The 27,469-nt window shown below is 34.4% G+C and overlaps 1 protein-coding gene across 1 annotated transcript in view; it reads right to left on the bottom strand.

The window, feature by feature from the left end:
• Positions 1–27,469, bottom strand: part of LOC100982897 (disintegrin and metalloproteinase domain-containing protein 5) — a 121,426-nt gene that overhangs the window by 31,165 nt on the left and 62,792 nt on the right. Inside the window, exons 13-14 of the mRNA XM_003823322.6 lie at positions 20,531–20,626; positions 1,134–1,332 (exon numbers count right to left, since the gene is read on the bottom strand). Coding sequence (XP_003823370.5) covers positions 1,134–1,332; positions 20,531–20,626 — 295 coding nt within the window. The remainder of the gene's footprint in view (positions 1–1,133; positions 1,333–20,530; positions 20,627–27,469) is intronic.

Here is a 27,469-nt window from a genome sequence, read left to right as displayed (position 1 = left end):
GTAGAGACAGGGTTTCGCCATGTTGGCCAGGCTGGTCTTGAACTCCTGACCTTGTGATCCGCCCGCCTTGGCCTCCCAAAGTGCTGGGATTACAGGCATGAGCTACTGGACCCAGCTCTTTGTTTGTATGTTAACAATGTTTTAAAGTCTATAGCTATTGTCTTGCCATATGGTACAAATAATGATTCTGTTAGAAAAGCAGGACAAAATTATGAAAATCATCAAAACCCCCATCTCACCTTCTCCTTAAATTCCTGGCAGTCACATTGCTGTAGACAATATTTGGAGATCTATGACCTGGTTAGAGAAGACCTCAAAGGAGAGCTAAGAATGAAAAATTTCACTCTCTCAGAGAACATGTACTGCATACGTTCAGGAATTTGTATCTTCCAATGAAGCAAATGACATTTATAGGAAATTATCAAAATGGACTAGATTGCTAATGAACTGAAGCCCTCACTTATCAGCAAGTGCTTTGAAACCCAACTAATCAGTGATTAGCCCTGCTTTCCTCTGATTAAGAAACCTTGTTTCCTTTAAACTAAACCCCCACCACAAATTCTATATAATATTTTGAAAAACTGCATTTTCACTTGAGGTTTCTTTTCTGTAGGAACAAGAATTCCATATAAATTCAGAGAGGTTTTTTGTTGTTGTATTTCACAATCATGAAAATTTTGTTTTTGCGCCAGGCGCAGTGGCTCATGCCTGTAATCCCAGCACTTTGGGAGCACGATGTGGGCAGATCACTTGAGGCTAGGAGTTTGAGACAAGCCTGGCCAACATGGTGAAACACTGTCTCTACTGAAAACACAAACTTAGCCACCCATGACGGTGTGCTCCTGTTATCCCAGCTACTCTGTAGGCTGCGGCAGGAGGATCGCTTGAACCCAGGAGGCGGAGGTTACAGTGAGCTGAGATCAGGCCACTGCACTCCAGCCTGGGCGACAGAGAGAAACTCTGTCTCAAAAAAGAAAAAGAAAAGATAATTTTGTTTTTTCTTTAACACTAATATACATTATGCAAGAATTCAGTCATTAACACATACGTTTACATTTTTGTTCCATAAAATTCAATAACAGAGTTTGGAATAATCAGAATTTAGGGACTAAGAAGAAAATTATGATTATTACCTCTTCCAATTAAATCATCACATTGTTTGTCAAAAGTCCGACACTTTCCTTGAAAACAGAAGGCTCCATCTGAATCACAATATTCTCCATCACGTACATAAGTGTCAGGCAAACAGTATGGAAGGTCCCCATTGTAATAGTCAGTGAAATCGCATTCTTTATCAACTGATTTCCTATAAATCGTATTAGCCGGTTTGAACTAGGAGGAAAGAGAAACATAAAACTTTAAATATCAATGATATTTAAGTTTTATTTCTCTGTAGGCTCTATATGCTGGTCCATTTTTTTCCCTAAGTTTCTAATAGCAATTAGAAAATTAAATCTTCTTGTTAACTATGCATCACACAGGATTCTTAAAATATCTCCTTTTAAAGCCTGCAACATTTTTTAAATGTTTATGATGAGGATTTATCGTTTTATAAATGGCTGCTGATTTCTTCTTTAAGATTAATATGGAGAAACCAGAAACTGCCCAACTGAGCAGAGCCAAAATGGATTACAAGTAATTTTTATATTCCCTAGCTCCATTTTGCCTTTCTTTCCTTTATGGATGTCTGCTTATCTTTGAGTTTCTAGCTTCTCTTATAAGCATTACCCATTTTTTTATGCACAAGAAATTTAATCACATAAATGATGAAGACATTCTAAGAACACGCAGGAGAAAGTTTATTTCATATTTATTTCAAATTTCATGTTGCAAAAAACTTAAAAATAACTTCCATAATTACATATTTCTGATCTGCTTCCGGGCTTCCCTTTCTACAAATTTACTTTTGGTAAGAAGCATCTAATCATCATCTCTGAAAACTCTTCTTTCTTCAACACATGCCCCAGTCTCTTATGGTTATTGTCATTATCCTATGCAAAGTAAATAAAATTTTTCCTAGCTTTCAAAGGTCCTGAAGGCCCAGCTTATATAACATTTATCTTCTCAAAATTGTTTTTCGCCAACTTTTTCTTAAGTTTTCAAGTATTTGCTATCTGTAAAAAGTCTCACACAAATTTTCCAGGTGATGCATGAGAAGACAAATACAATATCTACTGTCACTCAAGCTTACAGAGTCAACATTTAATTCAAAACTAATGGTTCAAAGTGTTTATAGAGGAAAATTTGCATAAGTATAATGAGAAAGTATCAACACTTGTTTCTTCAGAATTTGTTTCCTTTTACGAACTGGTATAAAAGGCAATCGTACTTTGATTCCAACCTTTTTTTTTTTTTTTTTTTTTTTTTTGAGACGGAGTCTTGCTCTGTCACCCAGGCTGGAGTGCAGTGGCGTGATCTCGGCTCACTACAAGCTCCGCCTCCCGGGTTCATGCCATTCTCCTGCCTCAGCCTCCCGAGTAGCTGGGACTACAGGCGCACACCACCACGCCTGGCTAATTTTTGTTGTATTTTTTAGTAGAGACAGGGTTTCACCGTGTTAGCCAGGATGGTCTCGATCTCCTGACCTCGTGATCCGCCCGCCTCGGCCTCCCAAAGTACTGGGATTACAGGCATGAGCCACTGCGCCCAGCCTATTCTAACATTTTTAAAAATACCTATGAACACTCACTTCCTCAAATACTCTTTGAATCAAGCTTTATCATCCTACTGGCTCCTCCACTGAGAGGCGGAGAAAATTCTTTTAAAAATATTTTTACTTTGTAGGTATATGACAGTCGTGACTTTAGAATATTGAAAAACTACATTTTCACGATCATTGAGGTAAAATTAAATAAATTGAATTGTGTTGCTCAAGAAGTGCACCTCATGGGCTCATCTTTTTTTGTTCTGGATCTCACGTTTATTATTATTATTATTAATTATTTCAATCGTTTGGGAGAACAGGTGGGATTTGGCTACATGGATAAGTTCTTTAGGTGTGATTTCTGAAATTTTGGTGCACCCATGACCCAAGCAGTGTACACTGCACCCAATGTGTAGTCTTTTATCCCTCACCCCACTCCCATACTTTCCCACACATCTCCAGAGTCCATTATATTACTCTTATGCCTTTGCATCCTTATAGCTTAGCTCCCACTTATAAGTGAGAACATACGATGTTTGGTTTTCCACTCTTGAGTTACTTCACTTAGAATAACAGTCTCCAATTCCATCCAGGTTACTGCAAATGCCATTATTTCATTCCTTTTTATGGCTGAGTAGTATTCCATTGTATATGTGTATGTGTATATATGTATGTGTATATATATGTGTATATATGTGTATATATGTATGTGTATATATAGGTGTGTGTATATATATGTGTATATATAGTGTATATATATGAGTATATGTATATATGTGTATATGTGTATATGTATATATGTATATATACACACACTATATATGTCTATATGTATATATGTATATATACACACTATATATGTATATAATGTATATATATACACACTATATATGTATATAGTGTATATATACACATATACACTATATATGTATATATAGTGTGTATATATACACACATATATAAATACACACACACATATATATATACATACATATATACCACAAATTCTTTATCCACTTGTTGGTTCTTTGTCCATTTGTTGGTTGATAGTCATTTAGACTGGTTCCATATTTTTGTAATTGTGAATTGTGCTGCTATAAACATGCATAAGCAAGGGTCTTTTCCATGTAATGATTTATTTTCCTCTGGGTAGGTGCCCCCAGTGGGATTGCTGGATCAAATGGTGGATCTACTTTTGGTTATTTAAGGAATGTCCATAGTCCTTTCCACAGTGGTTGTACTAGTTCACATTCCCACCAGCAGTGTAAAAGTTTTCCCTTTTCACCACATCCACACCAACATATTTTTTAAAAAAAAAGTTTTAATTATGGCCATTCTTGCAGGAGTAAGGTGGTATCACATTGTGGCTTTGATTCTCAATTCCCTGATAATTAGTGATGTTGAGCATTTTTTCATATGTTTGTTGGTCATTTGTATATCTTCTTTTGAGAATTGTCTATTCATGTCCTTAGCCCACTTTTTGATAGGATTATTTGTTGCTGTTGTTTTTCTTGCTGATTTGTTTGCATTCCTTGTAGATTCTGGATATTGGTCCTTTGTTTGATGCACAGTTTGTGAAGATTTTCTCCTACTCTGTGTGTTGCCTGTTTACTCTGCTGATCATTTCTTTTGCTGTGCAGAAGCTTTTTAATTAAGTCCCATCTATTTATCTTTGTTTTAGTTGCATTTGATTTTCGGTCCTCAGTCATGAAGTCTTTGCCTAGGCCGATGTCTAGAAGAGTTTTTACCATGTTATCTTCTAGAATTTTATCGTTCAGATGATGTTAAATTTAAGTCTTTAATTCATCTTGATTGATTTTTGTACAAGGTGAGTGATGAGGATCCAGTTTCATTCTTCCACATGTGGCTTTCCAATTATCCCAGCACCATTTGTTGAATAGGGTGTCCTTTCCACACTTTATGTTTTTGTTTGCTTTGTTGAAGTTCAGGTGGCTGTAAGTATTTGGCCTTATTTCTGCATCCTCTATTCTGTTCTATTGGTCTACTTGCCTGTTTTTATATCAGTATCATGCTGTTCTGGTAACTATAGCTTTGTAGTATAGTGTGAAGTCTGGTAATGTGGTACTTGCAGATTTGTTCTTTTTGCTTAGTCTTGCTTTGGCTATGTGGGCTCTTTTTGTGTTCCCTATAAATTTTAGGATTGTTTTTCTAGTTCTGTGAAGAACGATGACGGTATTTTGATGAAAATTGCATTGAAATTATAGATTGTTTTTTGCCATATGGTCATTTTCATATTATTGATTCTACCCATCCATGAGCATGGGATGTTTCCATTTGTTTGTGTCATCTATGATTTCTTTCACCAGTGTTTTGTAGTTTTCCTTGTAGAGATCTTTCACCTCTTTGGTTAGGTATATTCTTAAGGGTTTCTTTTTGCAGCTGTTGTGAAGGGGGCTGAGTTCTCAATTTGATTCTCAGCTTGGTCGCTGTTGGTGGATAGCAGTGCTACTGGTTTGTGTACATTGATTTTGTATCCAGAAACTTATTGAATTCATTCATCAGATCCAGGAGCTTTTTTAATAAGTCTCTAGGGTTTTCTAGGTATATGATCATATCATCGGTGAACAGCCACGGTTTGACTTCCTCATTATCAATTTGGATACCCTTTTGTTTTTCTCATCTGATTGCTCTGGCTAGGACTTTCAGTACTATGTTTAATAGAAGTGGTGAAAGTGAGCATCCTTATCTTGTTCCAGTTCTCAGGGGGGAACGCTTTCAACTTTTTCCCATTTAGGTATGTGCCTTCTATGCCAATTTTGCTGAAGGTCTTAATCATAAAAGAATGCTGGATTTTGTCAAATGCTTTTATGCATCTACTGAGGATCATATGATTTTTGTTTTCACTTCTGTTTATGTAGTGTATCACATTTGCTGACTTCTGTATGTTAAACCATCCCTGCATCCCTTGTTTGAAACCCGCTTGATCATGGTAGATTATCTTTTTAATATGCTGTTGAATTCATTTATCTAGTATTGAGTTGAGGATTTTTGCTTCTATGTTCATCAGTGATATTGGTCTGTAGTTTTCTTTTTATGTTATGTCCTTTCCTGGTTTTGGTATTAGGGTAATACTGGCTTAATAGAATGATTTAGGGAGGATTCCCTCTTTCTCTATCTTTTGGAATAGTTTCAGTAGGATTGGCACCAATTCTTTCAATGTCTGAAAGAATTCAGTTGTGAATCCATGTGGTCCTGAACTTTTTTTTTGTTGGCATTTTTTTTATTACTGTTTCAATCTTGCTACCCATTATCGATCTGTTCAGAGCTTCTATTTCTTTCTGGTTTAATCTAGGAGGGTTGTATATTTCCAGGAATTTATCTGTCTCCTCTAGGTTTTCTAGTTTGTGCACATAAAGGTGTTTATAGTAGCCTTGAATTATCTTTTGTATGTCTGTAATATCAGTTGTAATGTCTCCTATTTTGTTTCTAATTGAGGTTATTTGGATCCTCTCTCTTCTCTTCTTGGTTAATCTCACTAACAGTCTATCATATTTGTTTATCTTTTCAAAGAACCAACTTTTTGTTTCATTTATTTTTTGTATTTTTTTATTTCAATTTCATTTAGTTCTGCTCTGATCTTTGTTATTTCTCTTTTTCTGCTGGGGTTGGATTTGGTTTGTTCTTGCTTTCTGAGTTTTTTGAGGTGTGACCTTAGATTGCCTATTTGTGCTCTTTCAGACTTTTTGATGTAGCCATTTAATGCTGTGAACTTTCCTCTTAGCACTGCTTTTGCTGTATCCCAGAGGTTTTGATAGGTTGTGTACTATTACCATTGAGTTCAAAGAATTTTTAAATTTCCATCTTGATTTCATTGGTGACCCAATGATCATTCAGGATCAGGTTATTCAGCTTGATATATTTGCATGGTTTTGAGGGTTCCTTTTGAAGTTGATTTCCAATTGTATTGCACCGTGGTCTGAGAGAGTACTTGATAATGATTTCAATTTTCTTATCTTTATTGAGACTTGTTTTGTGGTCTATCATATGGTCTATCTTGGAGTATGTTCCGTGTGCTGATGAACAGAATGTACATTCTGCAGTCGTTGGGTAGAATGTTCTATAAATATGTGTTAAGTCCATTTGTTCTAGGGTATACTTTAAGTCCATTGTTTCTTTGTTGACTTTCTGTCTTGGACCTTTCTAGTGCTCTCAGTGGAGTATTGAAGACCCCCACTATCATTGTGTTGCCATCAACTTCATTTCTGAGGTCTAGTAGTAATTGTGTGTGTATAATATATATAATATATAAAGTATGATATATATCAATATTAATAGATTTTAAAGAAGAGATATACTGTAATACAATAATCGTAATGGGCTTCAATATTCCACTTTCAACAACAGACAGATAATCCAGACAGAAAATTAATAAGAAAACATCAGGCTCAAACTACACTTTAGACCAAATGGACCTAATATACACATAAAAAACATTCTATCAAACAGCAACAGAATATATATTTTTCTCAAGAACACGTGAAATATGCTCCAGGATAGATCATATGTCAGGCAGCAAAGTAAGTCTTAGAAAATTTAAAATAATTGAAATAGTATCAAGTATCTTTCTCACCACATTGATATGACAAGAAGTCAATAACAGGACTTGGAATTTGGAAATTTTACAAGTATATGAAAATTAAGCAACATACTGCTGAACAATCAATGGATCAAAGAAGAACTTAAAATGAAAATTTAAAAATATTTTGAAATATCTTGATACAAACAATAATAGTCACACAATATACTAAAACTTATCAGATGCAGCAAAAATTATTCCAGTGGGGAAGTTTATAGCAATAAATACCTACATCAAAAAAGAAGAAAGATATCAAATAATCAACCTAATGTAATTACACCTCAAGGGACTAGAAAAAGCAAAATCCAAAGTTAGTAGAAAAAAGGAAATAAAGATAAGAACAGAAATAAATGAAATAGAGGCTAGAAAAAAAGTAATGAAACTAAGAAATATTGATTAATTGTCATAGACTTTGTGAAGTTACATATTAACTTTTAGGTTTTTGTCTGATAGAATAGGAAATAATTCCTGTCATTTAGAAAAGATAACCAAATAAGTTATTGTTTTTTTCCTGTGGATATTAACCAGTTTTGAACATAGTAATATTATGCTAACATTCTTTTGTTTCCAAATCCTATTTATCTAGTTTTGTTACTTACTCTTGAACAAGCCTATTATTCTTTCTAGTTCCCTCATTAATGAGTTGAATAAAACTCTGACACATTAATTGTATATTATGAGAGTAGCCCTTATAATTTTTTGAAAATTATGCTTTTTTCAGGGTCAATCTATTATTTTTTGCTTATTCATGTGTGTGCATGTGTGTGTGTGTGTCCAGAAATCTGTGGCAATCTCAAATAAAATGTATTATAAAAAAGAATAGCTTACTGAATTAGCATATTTCAAAAAAACAATTTTCAAATACATTGCACCCCAAATATATATCTGTTAAATAATTAGAACAAACACTGTTGTTAAAGTTAGGAAATTGTGAGCCTATAATGTGACTTGACAAGATGGGTAATGGAATTTTTTATTTTTTAAAGGTTTATTACAGATTTATTTATAATTGCCAAAATTGGGAAGTAAATTAAATGTCTTTCAATAGATAAATACATACGTAAACTCTGGTACATTCATATAATTGAATATTATCCAGCTATAAAAAGCAATTAGCTACCAAGCCATGAACTATAGCTATAGAACATAGATGAACTATAAATATATGTTGGTAATGGAAAAAAGCCAATCTGAAAAGGCTACATGCGCATAGTCTTACAACTACATTACATTATGAGAGACAAAAGTATAGACACAAATTTAAATCCAAACATTCTGATTTCAGTTTTGTTCTGTTATGCCACATTGTTTCTCACCATGTGATATTATTTTCAATAACACCTACATATTCTTATTTACTTTTTCTTTTTAGAGATGTCATCTGCTCCACTGACATACTGGATGACATTTCCATCATTCTACAATTCTCACTGTAAAACCTTCAAGGACACCATTTTAATAAATATTTCCCACGGCCTACAGATATGCTGAAATCATTTTTTTCACTTATTATCAACTAACACAACTCTTGAGTCCACAATCACTAAATTCAGGAGAAACATGTTTCTTGTCCACTAGGTGGGAGTTTATCTTCATCAGGGTGATCTTTTCTGTTTTTAACTTTATTGAGGTTTAATTTATAACGTACATACCATAAAATTCACCTATGTTAAGTGTACACTTTAGTGATATTTTAAGAAAATTTACATAGTTGTGCAACCAGCACCACAACCCAAGTTTAGGACATTTCTATTAGCATAGGATAAGATCCCTGGTATCCATTTATAGTTAATCCCCATGTCTGTGGCTGGCCCCAGGTAACCACTAATCTACTTACTGTCTCTATAAATTTGCATTTTGGGACCTTTTCTAGAAATAAAATGATAAAATGGGTGGGGTTTTGTATTTAGCTTCTCTTGCACAGTAGTGTTTTTGAGATTGTAGTATGTATGAGTATTCTGTCAACGTTTATTGCTCTCTAGTATTCCATTGTATGGATATAGCATAGTTTTTGTCAATTAGTTTATAGATATTTGAGTTGTTTTCAGATTTTGGTCGTTGAATAATGTTGCTATAGACATCCATATGCGAATTTTTGTAAATACGTGTTTTCATTTATCGTGAGTAGACCTAGGAGTAGAATCCTTCGTTCAATTGGTAAACTTATGTTAAACTGCTTAAGAGACTGTCAAACTGTTTCCCAAAGTAGCAACACCATTTTTTGGTCCTACTAGCAGTCTATGAGTTCCTGTTTCTCTATGTTTTCACCAATATTTGTTATTTTCTGTCATTTGATTACAGCCATTCTAGTGGGTGTCTTGTAGTATCTTGTTTGAATATACACATTGCTAATGACTAACAATGTCTTTACTATTTTTCATGTATTTATTATTCTATGTAATTATTTTGTATATATTTCTATATATTTTGTATATCATTGTATATAACTTTGTATATATTTGCCTATCTTCTTTGAACAGGTATTTTACCTGTTCAAATATTTCATACATTTGTAATTGGATTGTTTCCCTTCAATTATTGAGTTGTTAGCATTATTAATAGATTCTGTATACAAGTACTATATCAGAAACACAGTTTGTAAATATTTTCTTCCCCTCTGTGACTTGTCTTTTTATTGTCTTAATAGTGTTTTCTGAGGCACGAAGGTTTTTAATTTTGATAAAGTCCAGTTTACCAACTATTTCTTTTATGAATTATACTTGTGATGTTGTATCTTGGAAGTTTCTGCCAAATCCAAGGTTATGAATAATTTTTCCTATGTTTTCTTCCAATAGATGTATAGTTTTAACTACTGCAGTTAGGTTGTTTGTCTATTTTGAGTTAAATTTTGTGTATGGCATGATAAAAGGGTCCAAATTTACATTTTTGTATGTGGATATTGAATTGTCCCAATAGCCTTTGCTGAAAAGACTATTATTCCTCTATCAAATTGTCTTGACACGTTTGTCAAAAATCAATGGACTATAAATATAAGAGTTTATTTCTGGACTCTCAATTCCATCCCATTTATCCATGTATTTAATGTTATGCCAGTACAATGTTAAGCTAGATTACTTTAGCTTTGTAGTAATTTTTGAAATATGAAATGGTGACTCCATCAATTTGTTCTTCAGGATTGTTTTAGCACTTCTGGGTGCCTTGCATTTCCAGAATTTTTAGGATTATGTCATCAATTTCTGCAAAGAAGCCTACTAGAATTTCGCCAAAGCTTGTCTTAAATCCATAGATCAATTTAGAGATGTACAGAAGAGTTAACATAGCAGACTTCAGACTGCTATACTTAGAAAGGTATATTCGAAAGCTGGCCTTTGGCTGACACCTCAGTTACCGTTCCCACACCATTGCCTAACTAATAAGTCACTGTGCCTGAACTGTTTAGACCTTGTTATTTATAGTGAACAACCAATTTCCATCTAAGAGTTTGGAATTTGGGTAGATACTAGGCAAACGATGCCTATGTGACCAGCCTCTAATAAAAATCTTAGGGTCTGGGTTCCCGGCAGTCAAGATTTCACACATATTGTCATAATTCATTGCTGGAGGAATTAAGTCCATCATGGGTGACTCTACTAGGAAATGACTCTGGAAGCCTGTGACTACTTTCCTTCATACTTGACCCATGAGCCTTTTTCCTTTGCTAATTTTGCTTTGTATCCTTTTTCTGTAATAAATTATAGTGATGAGTACATTCTATGTTCAATCACGTGAGTCTTCCTACTGATTTACTGAACCAAGGGGTAATACTGGGGACCCCTGACAGAAGGGAGAATCGCTGTCTTAACAATACCATCTTTCAACCCATTCACATGGAAGATCTCAGCATTTATTTAGGTTTTTGTATTTTTCTCAGAAATTTTTTGTTGTTTGCATGTTTATTTTGTATTCTTAATATATGCCTAAGTATTTATTTTTATGCTATTGTGAATGAGTTTCCATTGCTAGTATATAGAAGTGCAATTCATTTTTGCATAGCAATTGCGTATCCTGTGACTTTGCTGAATTCATTTATTTATTCAAACAGGTATTTTGGTAAATTTCCTAAGATTTTACATACACAGGGTCGTGTAATCTGCAAATAAAGACAGTTATACTTTTTGTCTTCCAAGTTAGATGCATTTTAATTTTCATTCCTACCTGATTTTACTCTCTTGGACCTCCAATACAATGTTTAGTAGAAGTACTGAGAGATTGCACCCTCACTTTCATTCTGATTTTAGGGTGGAGAGCATTGAGAATTTCATGGTTAGTATGATGTTAGCTGTAGGTTTTTCATAAATACTTTGCATCAGGTAGGGGAAGTTCCCTTCTATTTACAATTTGTTAATAGTCTATAATGGGTGTTACATTTTGTTATATCCCTTTTCTGCATCATTTGAGACAATCTTGTATTTTCTTGTCCTTTATTATGTTAGTATGGTGTGTTACATTAACTATACCACTTTTGCATTACTGAGATAATCCTTTTTGGTCATGGTGGATACTTCCTTTTATGTTTCTTTATTCTGTTTGCCATTTCTAAAGGACTTTTTGCATCCATATTCATGAGGGATATTGATCTATAGTTTTCTTTTCTTGTCTTTGTCCAGCATTAGTATCAAGGTAATACTGTTCTCATAAAATAAATTCAGAAGGGTTCCTTCCTCTTCTATTTTATGCAAAAGATTGTGGAGTATTTTTGTATTATCCCTTCTTTAAATATTTGTTACAATTCACCAGTCAGGCTATCTGGACTTACGTAGTGAATTATCAAACTGGCCAGAGCTTTACCAAATATCCTGTGTAATTGCTCTATCAGGAGATTTGTCTCTGGAAAGAGCACATGAAACATTTCTTCTCAAAACAATCTGGCATTAGAATTGAGCATCAAACCATGATGGAGCCCATTTCAATAGTCACATAAATTCTGTCTGGTAAAACATCCACCACTACACTATAGCAAATCTGCTGGTAAATTCAGAAGCTGATATTCATATGCAAATGAAATCATTTTTATCACCTTTAAAACAGGAACCAATTTAAAAATTGTTTGATTAGTCAACCACATTTTTTTTTTTTAGCTTAACATCTCCTTTTTTTTTTTCTTTCCAACTTTTTTTTACATTCAAGGGACACATATGCAGGTTTGTTACATGGGTAAATTATGTGTCACAGGGATTTGCTGCACAGATAATTTTGTCACCCAGGTAAGCTTATCTGCTTACCCGATAAGCAGTTTTTCGATCCTCATTCTCCTCACACCCTCCACTCTCATCTAAGCCCTGGTGTCTGCTGTTTCCTTCTTTGTGTCCATGTGTACTCCCACTTATAAGTGAGAACATGCAGTCAACAACATTTTAGAATGTGGTTCTAAATCATCTTACCTAATTATGATTTGAGTTGACAATTTTGATAGAATCCATACTTTGAAAATAACTGTTAGCTACATACTTTTGTTTCTCCATCAGTAACACCGAGAAAAAAAAAATTATGGCTGAATAATTCTGAAGAGTCACATTGACTAGGACCAGTACACTATTTCTCTATTAGTCATTAAATTAGAGCAAAACAGGCCACTTTTCTTCCTTTATGTATACATCTTCCTTTTAGGTTGATGTAATCCCATTTGTATATTTTTGCTTTTGTTGTCTATGTTTTGAAGTCATGTCCAAAATAAGGATCTCTCTACCACTTCATTTATTCCCTGAAGCCTCTATGCCAATTATTTTCTTTGTCATTAAGGTTTTAGCTCAAATGTCACCCTTCAGAAAGACATTTCCTGTTTACTCTGGCTAAAATACCCTCTTCCCTCACTTTTTATTCTATCGTCCTATTTTATTTTATTTTTAAATCACTTATCACTGTCTGAAACTATCTTGTTTAGTGTTTGTTTGCTTATATGTTTATTCTCTTTACTATCTCCCACTAGATAGTGTGGAGTAAACTATTTCCTGAATTAGTGAATGAACAAATAACTTTAAGCTGTAAATGAACCTGTCCGCTTCTAACGCCTTTTATCTCATCCTATTTTGGCAAGGTTTGATCTGCACATTGTTACTCTATGTAATTTTAGGAATAATATGAAAAAGCTAAACAGAATGCTGGAAGCCACTGATTTTTTATATTGATTTTAAGAACTTACTATCTGTGTGTTCAGTGCTATCTATTTTTTTCTATTTTTCTCTCTTCTATAATCCTTACATTTGGCTGTAATTTCTTATATTTATCTTCCATGTCAAAAACTAGTTTGAGCCATAAGAATTCTGATATTCTCTAAGTTTGGCATTTATCTTAAGTTTAAATTGTGAATGTAGTTTATCTGTAATGATTCTTCACTTTATTCACCTTCAGTTTTATTTTGTTCTATTTTTACAACATTCTCCTAGTTCAAAGATGCCAAGCCTTGCAATTTTTTCTTGAGAATGGTATTTTTTTTCTGAAATTGCTTGTAGAGCCTATAATGACTTAATTTTAAAAGCATACACTCCCTCCAATCTTATGGATGTCTGCCATTTACCCTGTTTCAGAGTTTGTTTCATTTTCCCAGAGTATTTCAGTGAACTCTGCTGGGTGTGAAAAATTATTTGGGAATTTTTTAGCTGATAGATAAAATTACATGTATTTATCATATACAACACAATATTTTAAAGTGAACTATATATATAGTTCTTTTGTAGTGAGAACATTATTATCCATTCTCTGCATTTGTCAAAAGTACAACATAATTATAGTAACTATGCTATACAATAGTTATCTTGAATTTATTCCCCCTCTCTAACTTAATTACACATCCTTCAACCAACATCTCCCCATTCCTTCCTCCCTGCAACAACCATTCTAATCTCTAATTCTATGAGATCAACTTTTTAAGATTCTACATACGAGTATGATTATACATTATTTGTCTTTCTGTACCTGGCTCATTTATCTTAAGATAATATCCTCCTGGTTTAACCATACTGCCACAAATTACAGAATTTCCTACTTTTTATGGCTAAATAGTATTCCACTGTGTATGTATACCACACTGTCTTTATCCAATCATCTGCTGATGGACACAGAGGTTGATTCCATAATTTGGTTATTGTGAATAGTGCTGGAATAAACACAGGAGTGTTAATGTCTCTTCAACAAACAGATTTCATTTCCTTCGGATACATACCCAGTAGAGGAATCACTGGGTCTCATGGTAATTGTATTTTTAATATTTTGAGGAACTCCCCTATTGTCTTCCATAATGGCTGTATTAATTTACAAGCCTATAAACAGTGTGTAGGGGTGCTCTTTACTCCATATCCTTGCCAAGACTTGTTATCTGTGGTCTTTTGATCATACCCATTCCAACAGAAGTGAGGTGATAGCTCATTTTGATTGACAAGATATTCAAGATAGTAATATTGAGCACTTTTTTAATATACCTATTGGCCATCTATATGACTCCTTTTGAGAAATGCCTATTCAGATCTTTTCCACATTTTTTAATTGGGTTGTTTTCTTGCTATTGAGTTGTTTGAATTCCTTATGTATTTTGGATATTAACCCTTATCAGATGTATAGTTTTCAAATATTTTCTCCCATTCTGTAGATTCTCTCTTCACGTTTTTGATTGTTTCCTTTGCTGTGCAGAGGCTTTTCTGCTTGATGTAATCCCATTTGTATATTTTTGCTTCTGTTGTCTATGTTTTTGAAGTCATGTCCAAAATAATAACTGACCAGAACAATGTCATAAAGCTTTTTCCCTGTTTTCTTCAAGTAGTTTTACAACTTTGAGTCTTATATTTAAGTCTTTAATCCATTTCAGTTTTATTTTTGCACATGGAGAGAGATAAGGATCTAACCTCATACTGCTGTATGTGGACATCCAGTTTTTCCAACACCATTTATTGAAGAAACTATCCTTTCTTCAGTTATGTATTCTTGGCACCTTTGTAGAAAATCAGTTGACTGTAAATGAGTGGAATTATTTCTAGGCTCTGTATTTTGTTCCATTGGTCTAAGTATCTGGTTTTATGCCAGTACCATGCTGTTTTGGTTACTATAACTGTGTAGTATATTTCAAAGTCAGGTAGTGTGATGCCTATAGCTTTGTTCTTTTTGCACAAGATTGCTTTGGCTATTGGGGGTCTTTTCTGATTTCATTTGAACTTTAGGAATTATTTTTCTATTTCTGTGAAGAGTGTCATTAGTATTGTGATAAGAATTGCAATTAACCTGTAGATTGCTTTGGGTATTATAGATATTTTAACAATATTAATTTTTCCAATCCATGAACAGGGGATAGCTTTCCATTTATTTGTGTCTTCAATTTCTATCATCAATATTTTTTAGTTTTCAGTGTAGACATCATTTAACTCCCTGGTTAAATTTATTCTTAAGTATTTTATTTTTATCTATCATAATGGGATTGTTCTCTTGATTTCTTTTTGAGATAATTCACTATTAGTGCATAGGAACACCACTGACTTTAGTATGTACATTTTGTATCCTACAACTTTACTGAATTTATGTACTAAATCTAACAGTTTTTTGTTTTGTTTTGTTTTTTTGGTGGAGTTTTCTATATATAGATGTACCTCAGAGGTATTGTGGATTCAGTTCTAGAGAACCTCAGTAAAACAAATACAGTAATAAAGCAAGCCACATAAGTTTTGGGGTTTCCCAGTGCATATAAGTTGTGTTCACACTATATTGTAGTGTATAATAGCGCTATGCCTAAAAAATATACATACTTTAATTAAAAAAATATTTTATTGATAAAAAGTGATAACAATCATCTGAGCTTTCAGTTTACTGGTAATCTTTTTGCTGTTGGAGGATCTTGCCTCAATGTTGATGGTGCTGACTAATCAGGGTCATGGCTGTTAACAATTGAAGTGGCTGTGGCAATATCTTAAAATAGGACAACAATGAAATTGGCCACATCAATTGACTCTTTCTTTCCTGAAAGATTTCTCTGTAGCATGCAATGCTGTTTGATAGCATTTAACTCACAGTAAAACTTCTGTCAACACTGAAGTCAATCCCTTCAAATGTTGTCACTGCTTTATCAACTTTGTTTATGTAATATTCCAAATCCTATATTGTCATTTTAAAAATGTTCACAGTACCTTCACCAGGAATATATTCCATCTCAAGAAATCACTTTCTTTGCTCATCCATAAGAAGCAACTCCTCATCAATTCAAGTTTTATTAGGAGATTGCAGCAATTCAGTCACATCTTCAGACTCTAATTCTAGTTCTCTTACTATTTGTATCACATATGCATCTACCTCCTCCACTGAAATCTTGAACCCTTCAAAGTCATCCATGAAAGGTTGAATCAACTTCTCCCAAACTCTTGTTAATGCTGATATTTTGATCTCCATCTATGAATTGCAAATGTTCTTAATGGTATTTTAAATGGTGTATCCTTTCTGAAGATTTTTAGATAATTTTGCCCACACCCATCAGCAGACACTATCTATGGCAGCTAGAGTCTTTACATAATAAGGCTTGAAAGTCAAAATGACTCCTTGATCATTTGTCTGACCATGGGCTGCAGAATGGATATTGTGTTAAGCAGGTATGAAAACATGAATCTGCTTATACATCTCCATCAGAGCTCTTGGGTGACTAGTCGCATTGTCAATGAGCAGTAATGTTTTCAAAGGAATCTTTTTTTCCTGAGTATTGGGTCTCAACAATGAGCTGAACATATTCATTAAGCCATGCTGTAAACAGATATGCTGTCATCCAGGCTTTGTTGTTCCAACATAGAGCACAGGCAGAGCAGATTTAGCGCAATTCTTAAGGGTCATGGGATTTTTGGAATGATAAATGATCATTGGCTTTAACTTAAAGTCACCAGTTGTATTAGCCCATAACAAGAGAGTCAGCCTAAAGCTTTGAAGCCAGGCATTAAATTCTCTCTAGCTATGAAAGTCCTAGAAAGCATCGGTATTAGGCCGTTCTTCCACTGCCATAAAGTAGTATCTGAGATTGAGTACTTTACAAGAAAAGACATTTAATTGATTCATGGTTCTGCAGGCTGTACAGGAAACATAGTGGCATCTTCTTCTGGGGAGGCCTCAGGAAGCTTCGATTCATGGCAGAAGGCAAAGGAGGTCAGGCACATCACATGGCAAGAACAGGAGCCAAAGCAAGAGGGAGTTGGTTGGGGGAGAAGGGAGACATGCCACACCCTTTTAACCAATCAGATCTCATGAGAACTTAATCACTATTGTGAAGATAGCACCAAGCCATGAGGGATCCACCTCCAAAATCCAAACACTTCCCACCAGACCCCACCTCCAGCAGTGGGGATTGCAATTTAACAGAGATTTGGATAGGGACAAATAGCCAAACTATATTAGCATCTTTTTTCAATAAAAGGCTGTTTCATCTACACTGAAAATCCATTGTTTAGTGTAGATACCAGCATCAATGATCTTAGCTAGATCTTTTGGATAACTTGCTGCAGCTTCTGTATCAGCACTTGCTGCTGCACCTTGCACTCATGCTATGGAAAAATCTTCTTTCCTTAAAACTTATAAACAAACATCTGCTAGCTTAAAATTTTCTCCTGAAGCTTACTCACTTCTCTCAGCCATCATAAAATTAAAGAGAGTTAGGTCCTTGCTCTGGATTAGGCTTTGGCTTGAGGGAATGTTGTGGCTGGTTGGATCTTCCATCCAAACCACTAAAACTTTTTCCATATCAGCAATAAGCCTGTTTTGCTTTCTTATCATTTGTGTGTTCACTGGGCTAGTGCTTTTACTTTCTTTCAAGAACTTTCCTTTGTATTCCTAACTCGGCTAACTGTTTAGCACAAAGTCCTGGCTTTCAACCTATTTCAGCTTTTGACATGCCTGTCGCAGGAATCTTGATCATTTCTAGCTTTTGACTTAAAATGAAAAACATGAAACTTTCTTTCTGGTGAACGCTTAGAGGCCATGTATGGTTATTAATTGGTCTAATGTCAATATTGTTGTGTTTCGAGGAACAGAAAAGCCTGTGGAGAGGGAAAGACAGGGGAATGGCTGGATAGGGATCAATTAGAACATATATTTATTGATTATTTGGATTGAATCTAATTGGAGACTTTTGACTTTTCCTGTACCTGGATTATATCTTTCTCTAGGTTTGGAGAGTTTTCTGCTATTATTTCTGTAAATAAGCTATCTATCTTTTTTTTTTTTTTTTTTTTTTTTTTTGAGGTGGAGTCTTACTCTGTCCCACAGGCTGGAGTGCAGAGGTGCGATCTTGGTTCACTGCAAGCTCCGCCTCCCGGGTTCACACCATTCTCCTGCCTCAGCCTCCCGAGTAGCTGGGGCTACAGGCACCCACCACCACACCTGGCTAATTTTTTTGTATTTTTAGTAGAGACGGGGTTTCATCGCATTAGCCAGGATGGTCTCAATCTCCTGACATTGTGATCAGCCCACCTGGGCCTCCCAAAGTGCTGGGATTACAGGCGTGAGCCACCGCACCCGGCCACCATCTATCTCTTCATCTTTTTTATTCTTTCTTCAACACCAGCTGCTCATATATTACCTTTTTTGATGGTGCCCCATAAATCCTGTGAGTTTTCTTCATTCCTTTTCATTCTTTTCCTATTTTCTCCTCTAACTGAATATTTTCAAAATAGTTATCTCCTATTTCACAGATTCTTTCTTTGGTTTTATCAGTTCTGCTGTTTGCACTCTTTACTGCATTTTTAAACATCGTTCATTGTATTTTCAGCTCCAGGATTCCTGTTTGATTTTCAATCTCTTGGCTGCTAAAGCTACACTGGGCTAGAATTCAACCCTCCCAGCTGCTGAAGTCACCTTGTCACTGTGGGCTTTTGGAGCCCAACACTGTTGTAGTAGGTGGGTGGTGATGCAGGCCGAAACTTGAGGCCATCTTGCAGGGGCTAGAGGTTACTGTTTGGTGCTGCGGCAGGTCTGAAAGCTCAGATCATAATTACCAGCTAAGATTCAAGGGCCTTGGGCGTCTGCCCAGTGCCAGGTTTTACTGCGGTTGACCTGGTATTGGTTAAAAGGTACAGTCCAAGTCTCACTTCCCTCTTTTTCTGGCAAGCAGACAGTATCTTTCACTGTGCTGTGCTGTGCTATGCTGTGTTGTGCTGTGCGGTGCTGCCTGGGGTTCAGGGAGGGGCGATGCAGGTAATGTAAAACTGTCCTTCCTACCCTCTTTAATGCATCTTTTCTTATCATGCTATAACCAGGCACTATGACCTCTCACTAATACAGGAATTATTGAGAAATAATTTTTAGGCAGCTAGAAAGGGTAAAAGCTCTTGGTGGAATTTTCCTTTAATAAAAAGCAGCCCCAAACCATTTCTTCTCTTAACAGAAAGCAGCCTGAGAAGTCAGGCATAGATATGCAAACTAGAAGCTTTTATATGTAAATGCAGGCAGCTGTACCTGGAAGCCAGGTACATTCAATATGGTGTCCCCTGCCCTCTTTTCCTTGTCACCACGTTTAAGGGTATCATGACAGCCTCCAAGTAAAACCACGTGTACTGGTATCATGGCCGCCGCCAGGTGGAGGCTGTATTTGCATAATAAAAGACTAGGGTGGGAGGGCCAGTATTTTCGAGTGCTATGTAAATGGCACGCCTGGTCAAACCAATTCCCTGAGCCCTATGTAAATTAATCGCTGCCTCCTCAAGCCTCTGTACAAAACCCATTGCTTTCCGCAGCAAACAGGAGACCCTCTTTTTGGCGACCCACTTTCTCATTATGAGGAAGCTTTTTCTCTCTCTCTTCTTCTTTGTCTATTAAACTTTCCACTCCCAAACCCACTCCTCGTGTGTGTCCGTGTCCCGAATTCTTTCTGGACCGTGACAAAGAACCAGGGTATATAACCCAGACAACGGAGCCGTTTCATCACCTGGCTTCCTTAGCTCTTATGCAGGTATTTTCATACATGAACAGTTGTTCAAATTGATGTTTTTGTTGGGGAACAATCACTGGAGAGTCCTATTCCACCAAGTTGCTCTACCTCTTGTCCACCACGAATTCATTAAATGGTGTCAATAAGAGAGACCAAATGGTTGTAACAATAACAGACATGTTGAGCTGGAAAATCAAGCTGGGAGAGAAGAAGCATTAGGTATTATGTACATGAGAGTACAGGAAGTGATAGATTACTGAATAGATTTAAGTATGATAGTGGGTCTTAGGTTGCTTGGATATAATATGGTGGCAAGGGCTGAACATATTACTGATATGTTTTCCATCTCCTTGAAACAAGTATTTCAACAAATTTGATGCTGAGCCATTGTCAGATACAAATTGCCGCTTACCTTGCAATCTTTTGAACAGCAATCTCTGGAACCACATTTCGCATTACCTTTCATTCTACATGTTGAAGGATCACAGCATAATTTATGTGTACAACTCTGTAAAAAAATGCTAAGTGTTAGTTAATCACATATAGTTAGATACCACCAAATAAAACTGTGACATATAACTTTACAAAGTATAAAGCTTTTCTAAAATTCACTGATTTTTCATAATCCCATTCTTTATGTGAGATTTATAGAAATCAATATCTCATTCAGTAATGTGTAAGATAAATGTATTGTCTTGAGGGAGGAGAAAGGGAGGGGGTTGAAAAACCACCTATTGAGTACTATGCTCACCACCTGTGTGCAATATGCCCATGTAACAAACCTGCAAATGTACCTCCTGTAGCTGAATTAAAAGCTGAAATTTTAAAAAAGAAATGTATTATGTCACTATATTTCATATACTTTCAATGATATTCCTATGGGGCCAAAATCTAGAGAAAACAGTTATTAGATATCTTATTAACTAACATTCTCTTTAAACATTTCCTTATATTATTCCTTTTATAACAAATCGTATCAGCCAGATTTATTCACCTGTAGAAACCAAAATTAAATAACCTCAAAAACTGTTCATAAAATCACAAATGTTTTCTGTTTTCTCAATGCCTCCACCTAACTTCTTTGGAAGAAATGAAAAACTAGAGATTCTAGACCTGCAATGTTAAATATGACAACCACTAGCAATGTGTAGCTATTTAAATTTAAATTAACTAACATAAAACAAAGTTAACAATTCATGTACTCAATCATATAAGCCACATTTTGAGTGCTCAACACACACATGATTAGTGGAAAGTGTATTGTATGGCACAAAAGAACATTTCCATAATTATGAAAAGTTCCATTGAAGAACACTGCTCTAGAAAATGGATGTTTAATTTTACAGAAAGTTTTGTGTTTATTTCCTGGATCTAGCATAAATGTTGTCCTTATTTATTTTACTGTGATGAATAATATTGATTTACATTCAAATACAAAATCAATTTTACGTTATTAAAATAAGCCCAAATTTGTCTTGCTAATATTTGTTTAGAATTTCTGTATCTGAGTTCATGAGTGACTCTGGCCTCTAATTTTCTTTTCTTGTAATAAGCTCCTCAAAGGTTTTTTTTGTGTCAAGTTTACACTGGTTATAAAATGCATGGAGCCTTGTTTATTAAAAAAAAAGAAGAAAATTGGATTATTACCTCCTTCAATATTAGAATTTATCAGAGAAATCTACTAGGCTGGTGGTAGTTGTCAGAAGTTTTTAAAATAGAGATACAACTCTTTTGTTAATTATGAGAACACTCTAATTTGTTGTTTCTCATTGAGTCAGTAATTGTTTTACCATTCTAGTAATTTCTCATATTCTCAGAATATTCATATTTATTAATATAAAATTTTTTATTATGTCCTCTTTCTAGCTGTAGGTTCTGAGTTTTTTTTTCTTTTTCAGTCCTGATATTGGTTGTTTATACCTTTTCTTATTTGGTTTCATTAGTGTTACTTGAAAATTTTTAACTTTATTTTTAGTTTTTTCAAGGAACCAAGTTTTCTCTTTAAGCTAGCTATTATATAATGATTGCTTATTTTATTAATTCTTGCTCTTATCTTTATTATTTATACATTTAGGTCTATAAATTTTCATTGAAATATAGTTATAGATATATTGCCGAGTTTTGATAATGTCTAATTTTCATTGTAATATATTTACCCACTGGTAATTTAAAAGCATACTTTTTTTAACTTTGCAAATATTGAGGATATTCTGGCTATGTTAATTGGTTTATTGAGTGAACTTCTTAGCAGAAAAATAAATTGTTAATTGATTTATTTATTGATTTATACTTTGTTGCAATGTACTAGGTAAACATACACTTGTGTATCTTTTTTTTCCACTGGAACACTATGCAGCCTCTATGTATAGACACAAATATATTAGAAGCATATTGTTGAGTAAGAAAAGCAATTTGCAAAAAATGTATAGAATATCATTTGTCCAAAACTTCCTCCACAGAATTATAGCCCATATTTCTATAGACACACACATATATATATACATATATATATAAATAGAATAAAAAGTCTGAAAAAATATACACAAAGCTGTTAACAATGAGGACCTTATAGATGGGAGTGATAGTCTGGAGGGGAAATTTTACTTTTATCTTTAATGTTAGATTATTTTACAATTAGCATATATTTGTGTATTAGTTACATAGTTAAAAATACTAGCTACTTTGAAAATATAACTTTACCCCAGTTGTCTCATAACCTCTAGGGCTAGGTATGACTTGGTCAAGACCCAGGATTAGTTGGCAGTGATTGGGATAAAATATTGACATATTGAATATATTTATTATGGCTAAAAAAATGTGTTCCCAACGCACATAGTCACTGCACTGTCCAAGTTCAATGCTAATGAAAAAGTCTTAAAGGCAACTAGAGAAAAGGGTCAGATTATGTATAAAGGGAAACCCATCAGCTAACAGTGAACTTCCTAGCAGATATCTTATAGGCCAGGAGAGATTGGGAGCTTATTTTCAGCATTTTTAATGAAATTTCAACTAAGAATTTCATATCCCACCAAACTAAGCTTCATAAATAGAGAAATAAAATATTGTCCAGATAAGCAAGTGCTAAGGGAATTTATTACCACTAGACCAGCCTTACAAGAGATCCTTAAAAGAATTCTAAACAAGGAAACAAAAGAATGATATATGCTACCACAAAAACACACTTAAGTACCTAACCTACAGACCCTATAAAGCAATGTACAACAGAAACTACAAAGCAACCAGCTAACAACTTTATGATAGTATCAAAACCTCACATCAATATCAACCTTGAATTTAAATGGTCTAAATGCCCTTCTTAAAAGGCACAGATTGGCAAGTTGGATAAAAACAAGAACCATTTGTCTGCTGTCTTCAAGAGACCCTTATCACATGTAATGACACCCACAGACTCAAAGTAAATGGTTTCAGAGATATCTATCATGCAAACACAAAATAAACAAAAAGAACAGTGTCTCTATTCTTATATCAGATAAAACAAGACATTAAACCAACAACAATAAAAAAAGGACAAAGAATGACTTTACATAATGATGAAGGGTTAAATTCAATGAGAAGATGTAACTATTCTAAAAATATATGCACCCAAAATTGGAGCACCCAGATTCGTAAAACAAGTACTACTAGACCTACCAAAAGACTTAGTCACAAAGTAATAGTGGGAGACTTCAACATCCCCACTGACAGTATTAGACAGATCACTGAGGCAGAAAATTAACAAAGAAATTCTGGCCTGAAATTTTAGTCTTGACCAATTGGACCTAATAGACATCTACAGAACACACCACCCATCAACCACAAAATATGTATTTTTCTCATCTGTACACAGAGCATACTCTAAGACCAACCACATGCTTGGCCATAAAGTGAGTCTCAATAAATTTTAAAAAATTAAAATCACACCAAGCATAATCTTGGACCATAGTGAAATAAAAATAGAAATAAATGCCAAGAACATCTCTCAAAACCACACAATTACATGAAAATTAAATAACTTACTCCTGAATGACTTTTGAGCAAACAACAAAATTAAGGCAGAAATCAAAAAATTTATTGAAATACATGAAAACAGATATAACATACCAAAATCTCTGGGATGCAGCAAAAATGGTGTTAAGAGGAAAGTTTATGGTGGCAAATGCTTACATCAAAAAGTTAGAAAGACCTCAAATTAACACTTTAACCTCACACCTAGAGGAACCAGGGAAATAAGGACACACTAACCCCAAAGCTAGCAGAAAAAAAATAAATAACTAAAATCAGAGCAGAATGAAATGATATTGAAACCCAAAAATACAAAGAGTCAACAAAACCAAAAGTGTGTTTTTTGAAAGGATAAACAAGATTGATGGACCACTAGCTAGATTAACAAAGAAAAGAGGGAAGATCCAAATAAGCACAATCAGAAATGACAAAGGTAACATTATAACCAACCACATAGAAATGTGAAAGATACTAAGCCTATTATTAACACTTCTATGCACATGAACTAGAAAATCTAGAGGAAATGGATAAATTCCTGGAAACACACCATCTCCCAAGATTGAATAAGAAGAAATTGAAACCCTGAACAGGCTAATATCAAGTTCAGAAATTGAATCAATAATAAAAACTTACCAACCAAAAAAAGCCCCAGACCAGATGGATTCACAGCTGAATTCAACCAGACATACAAAGAAGAGCTGGCACCAATTCCATTGAAACTATTCCAAAAAATCAAGGAGGAGGAACTCCTCCCTAACTCATTCTATGAAGTCAGCCTAACCCTAATAACAAAACCTGGCAAAGACATAATGAAAAAAAGAAAACTACAGGCTAATATTCCTGATGAACATGGACATAAAGATCCTCAACAAAATACCAGCAAACCAAATCCAGCAGCACATCAAAAAGTTAATTCACCATGATCAAGTAGGATGCAAGTTTGGTTCAGCATATGCGAATCAATAAATGTGATTCATCACATAAATAGAATTAAAAACAAAAACCATACGCCGTTATCCTAAGTGAATTAATGCAAGAACAGAAAACCAAACACTGCTTATTCTTACTTACAAATGGAAGTTAAACATTGGGTACTCATAGACATAAAGGTAGCAATAATAGATACTGAGGGCTACTAGAGTGGGAAGTGAGGAAGGGAGGCAAGGGTGGAAAAACTAACTATTGGGTACTAAGCTCAGTGCCTGGGTGACAGGATTAATTGTACCTGAAACCTCAGCATCACACAATATACCAGAAAACAACCCTGCACATGTACCCCCACCCAATCTAAAATAAAAGTAGAAATTATAAAAAGTAAATAAATCAAATAATGTGTTCCCAGCAGCTCTTAGAAAAAATGTTTTACATATTTTACTTAGGTCATCTTTCATTTGTTGTTCAAATATTGTGTATCTTCAATGATTTTTTCATTTGCTTTTTCTTTTTTCTTTCTTTCCTTTTTTTTTTTTTTTTTTCATATGAGACGAAGTCTCGCTTTGTTGCCCAGGCTGGAGTGCAGTAGCATGATCTTGGCTCACTACAACCTCCACCTCCCAGGTCCATGCAATTCTCTTGCCCCAGCCTCCCAAATAGCTGGGATTACAGGCGTCTGCCACCACACCCGGCTAATTTTTGTATTTTTAGTAGAGACAGGGTTTCACCATGTTGGTCAGGCTGGTCTCAAAATCCTGACCTCAAGCTATCCATCCATCTTGGCCTCCCAAAGTGCTGGGATTACAGGTGTGAGCCACCGCGCCTGGCCTTCATTTGCTTTTTCTATTGTTTCCTGCCAAAGATGTGTTAACAACTCTTAAAGTGATTGTGAATTTGTCTGTCTCTCCTCACAGTAAAATTTTGCTTTAAAATATTCTGAAACTATGTTTGCATGATTTTTAATTTAGAATTATTACATGTCCTAGTGTGCTGGACCAACCCTGTTCTGGCTTGCAAGGGCCAATTGTTAAATTTTCAGAAATTTTGTGAACGGGTTGCTAAGAAAGCCATTAATAAAAATTGAATTTCGTTAACTTACAATGAAATAAATTATATTTTTAAAAGGTAGCAAATATTGAAAGCATCATTTCTTATTTTCCTACATTTTAATTTTAGCTATGCTCTTGAAAATATTAATGTCTATTATTAATTTTTGGTGGAAATACTGTATAATGATCTGCTACCGTTCACATTTTTCCAACTCTGCATTTAATAATGTTGCGTTTGTCACTTTAAATCTGCCATTGTGGGAGTGTTTAAAGGAAGGAATTTAGCAAGTGCTACAAATCAGGGCCTAAATCAGGTTTTGTTGATTGTCTTGGTGTGCGTGCTAAAAGGTTTTGGGTTAATTAATATAATTTGTATGAGGTTGAGAAATAATTCAACAGCAACTAATATACCAGATTTAATAAAGATGAATTTACTCGGTAAGAGTTAGCAAATTAGGATAGAACTCCAATTATCAAATCATGGTTGAATCACAATCATACACTGAGTTAACTACAGAATCAACAAAAGTATTCTGGGAGAAGTATTCTGGCTATATAAATTTACAGTAGAGGGTATTCTTGAATAACTGAAAGCATGTGCCCTTCAACTAACTTAATTGCAATGAACTACACCCATTTAAAATGTTTAGTTTAATGAATTTTGCCATATGCATTTACTCATATAATCAAGTTACAGAACACTTCCATTGCCGACCAGAGATATCTCCTACTTATTGAAGTCAACCACTTCTTCACACTAAAGATTACTTGCCATTTTTTTATAATTTTACATAAACAGAATCATATATCACATAACCTTGTGAATCTGGCGCATTTCAATCAGCATAATCTTTTTTGTGATTCACCAATGGTGATAAATTTACCAGCATTTTGTTCATTTTTTATTGCTGAGTAGTTTTCCAATGACTAGAAATACCACAATGTATCTGTCCAAATAATGATAGATATTTGGATTATTTCTAGTATTTGGCTGCCATGAATAAAGCAGCTCTAAACATTCATGTAGAAATATTTTGGGGGATATATATTTTCATTTCTTTGGGAAAAAAATACTCAGAGATGGAAATCTAGGTCAAAAGGAAAGTATATATTTAACTTTATAAGACACGGCCAAAATGCTTCAAATGTTTTTACACCCAACTAGCAATTTACACAAATTTCAGTTGCTCTACATCTCAACAAAACTCACTATTTTTATCAGAAGGGGGTGTATTATTACAGACATTCTAATATGTGTGCAGTATATATGATGTGGTTTTAATTATTTTTCCCAGATGACTAGTGATGTTAAACATCATTTCATTTTCTTATTGTCATTTATAAATAATCTACTGTAAACTGTCCAA

This window comes from Pan paniscus, chromosome 7 (assembly GCF_029289425.2).
Source record: "Pan paniscus chromosome 7, NHGRI_mPanPan1-v2.0_pri, whole genome shotgun sequence".
NCBI lineage: Eukaryota > Metazoa > Chordata > Mammalia > Primates > Hominidae > Pan > Pan paniscus.
This window is presented reverse-complemented; position numbering and strand designations above follow the sequence as displayed.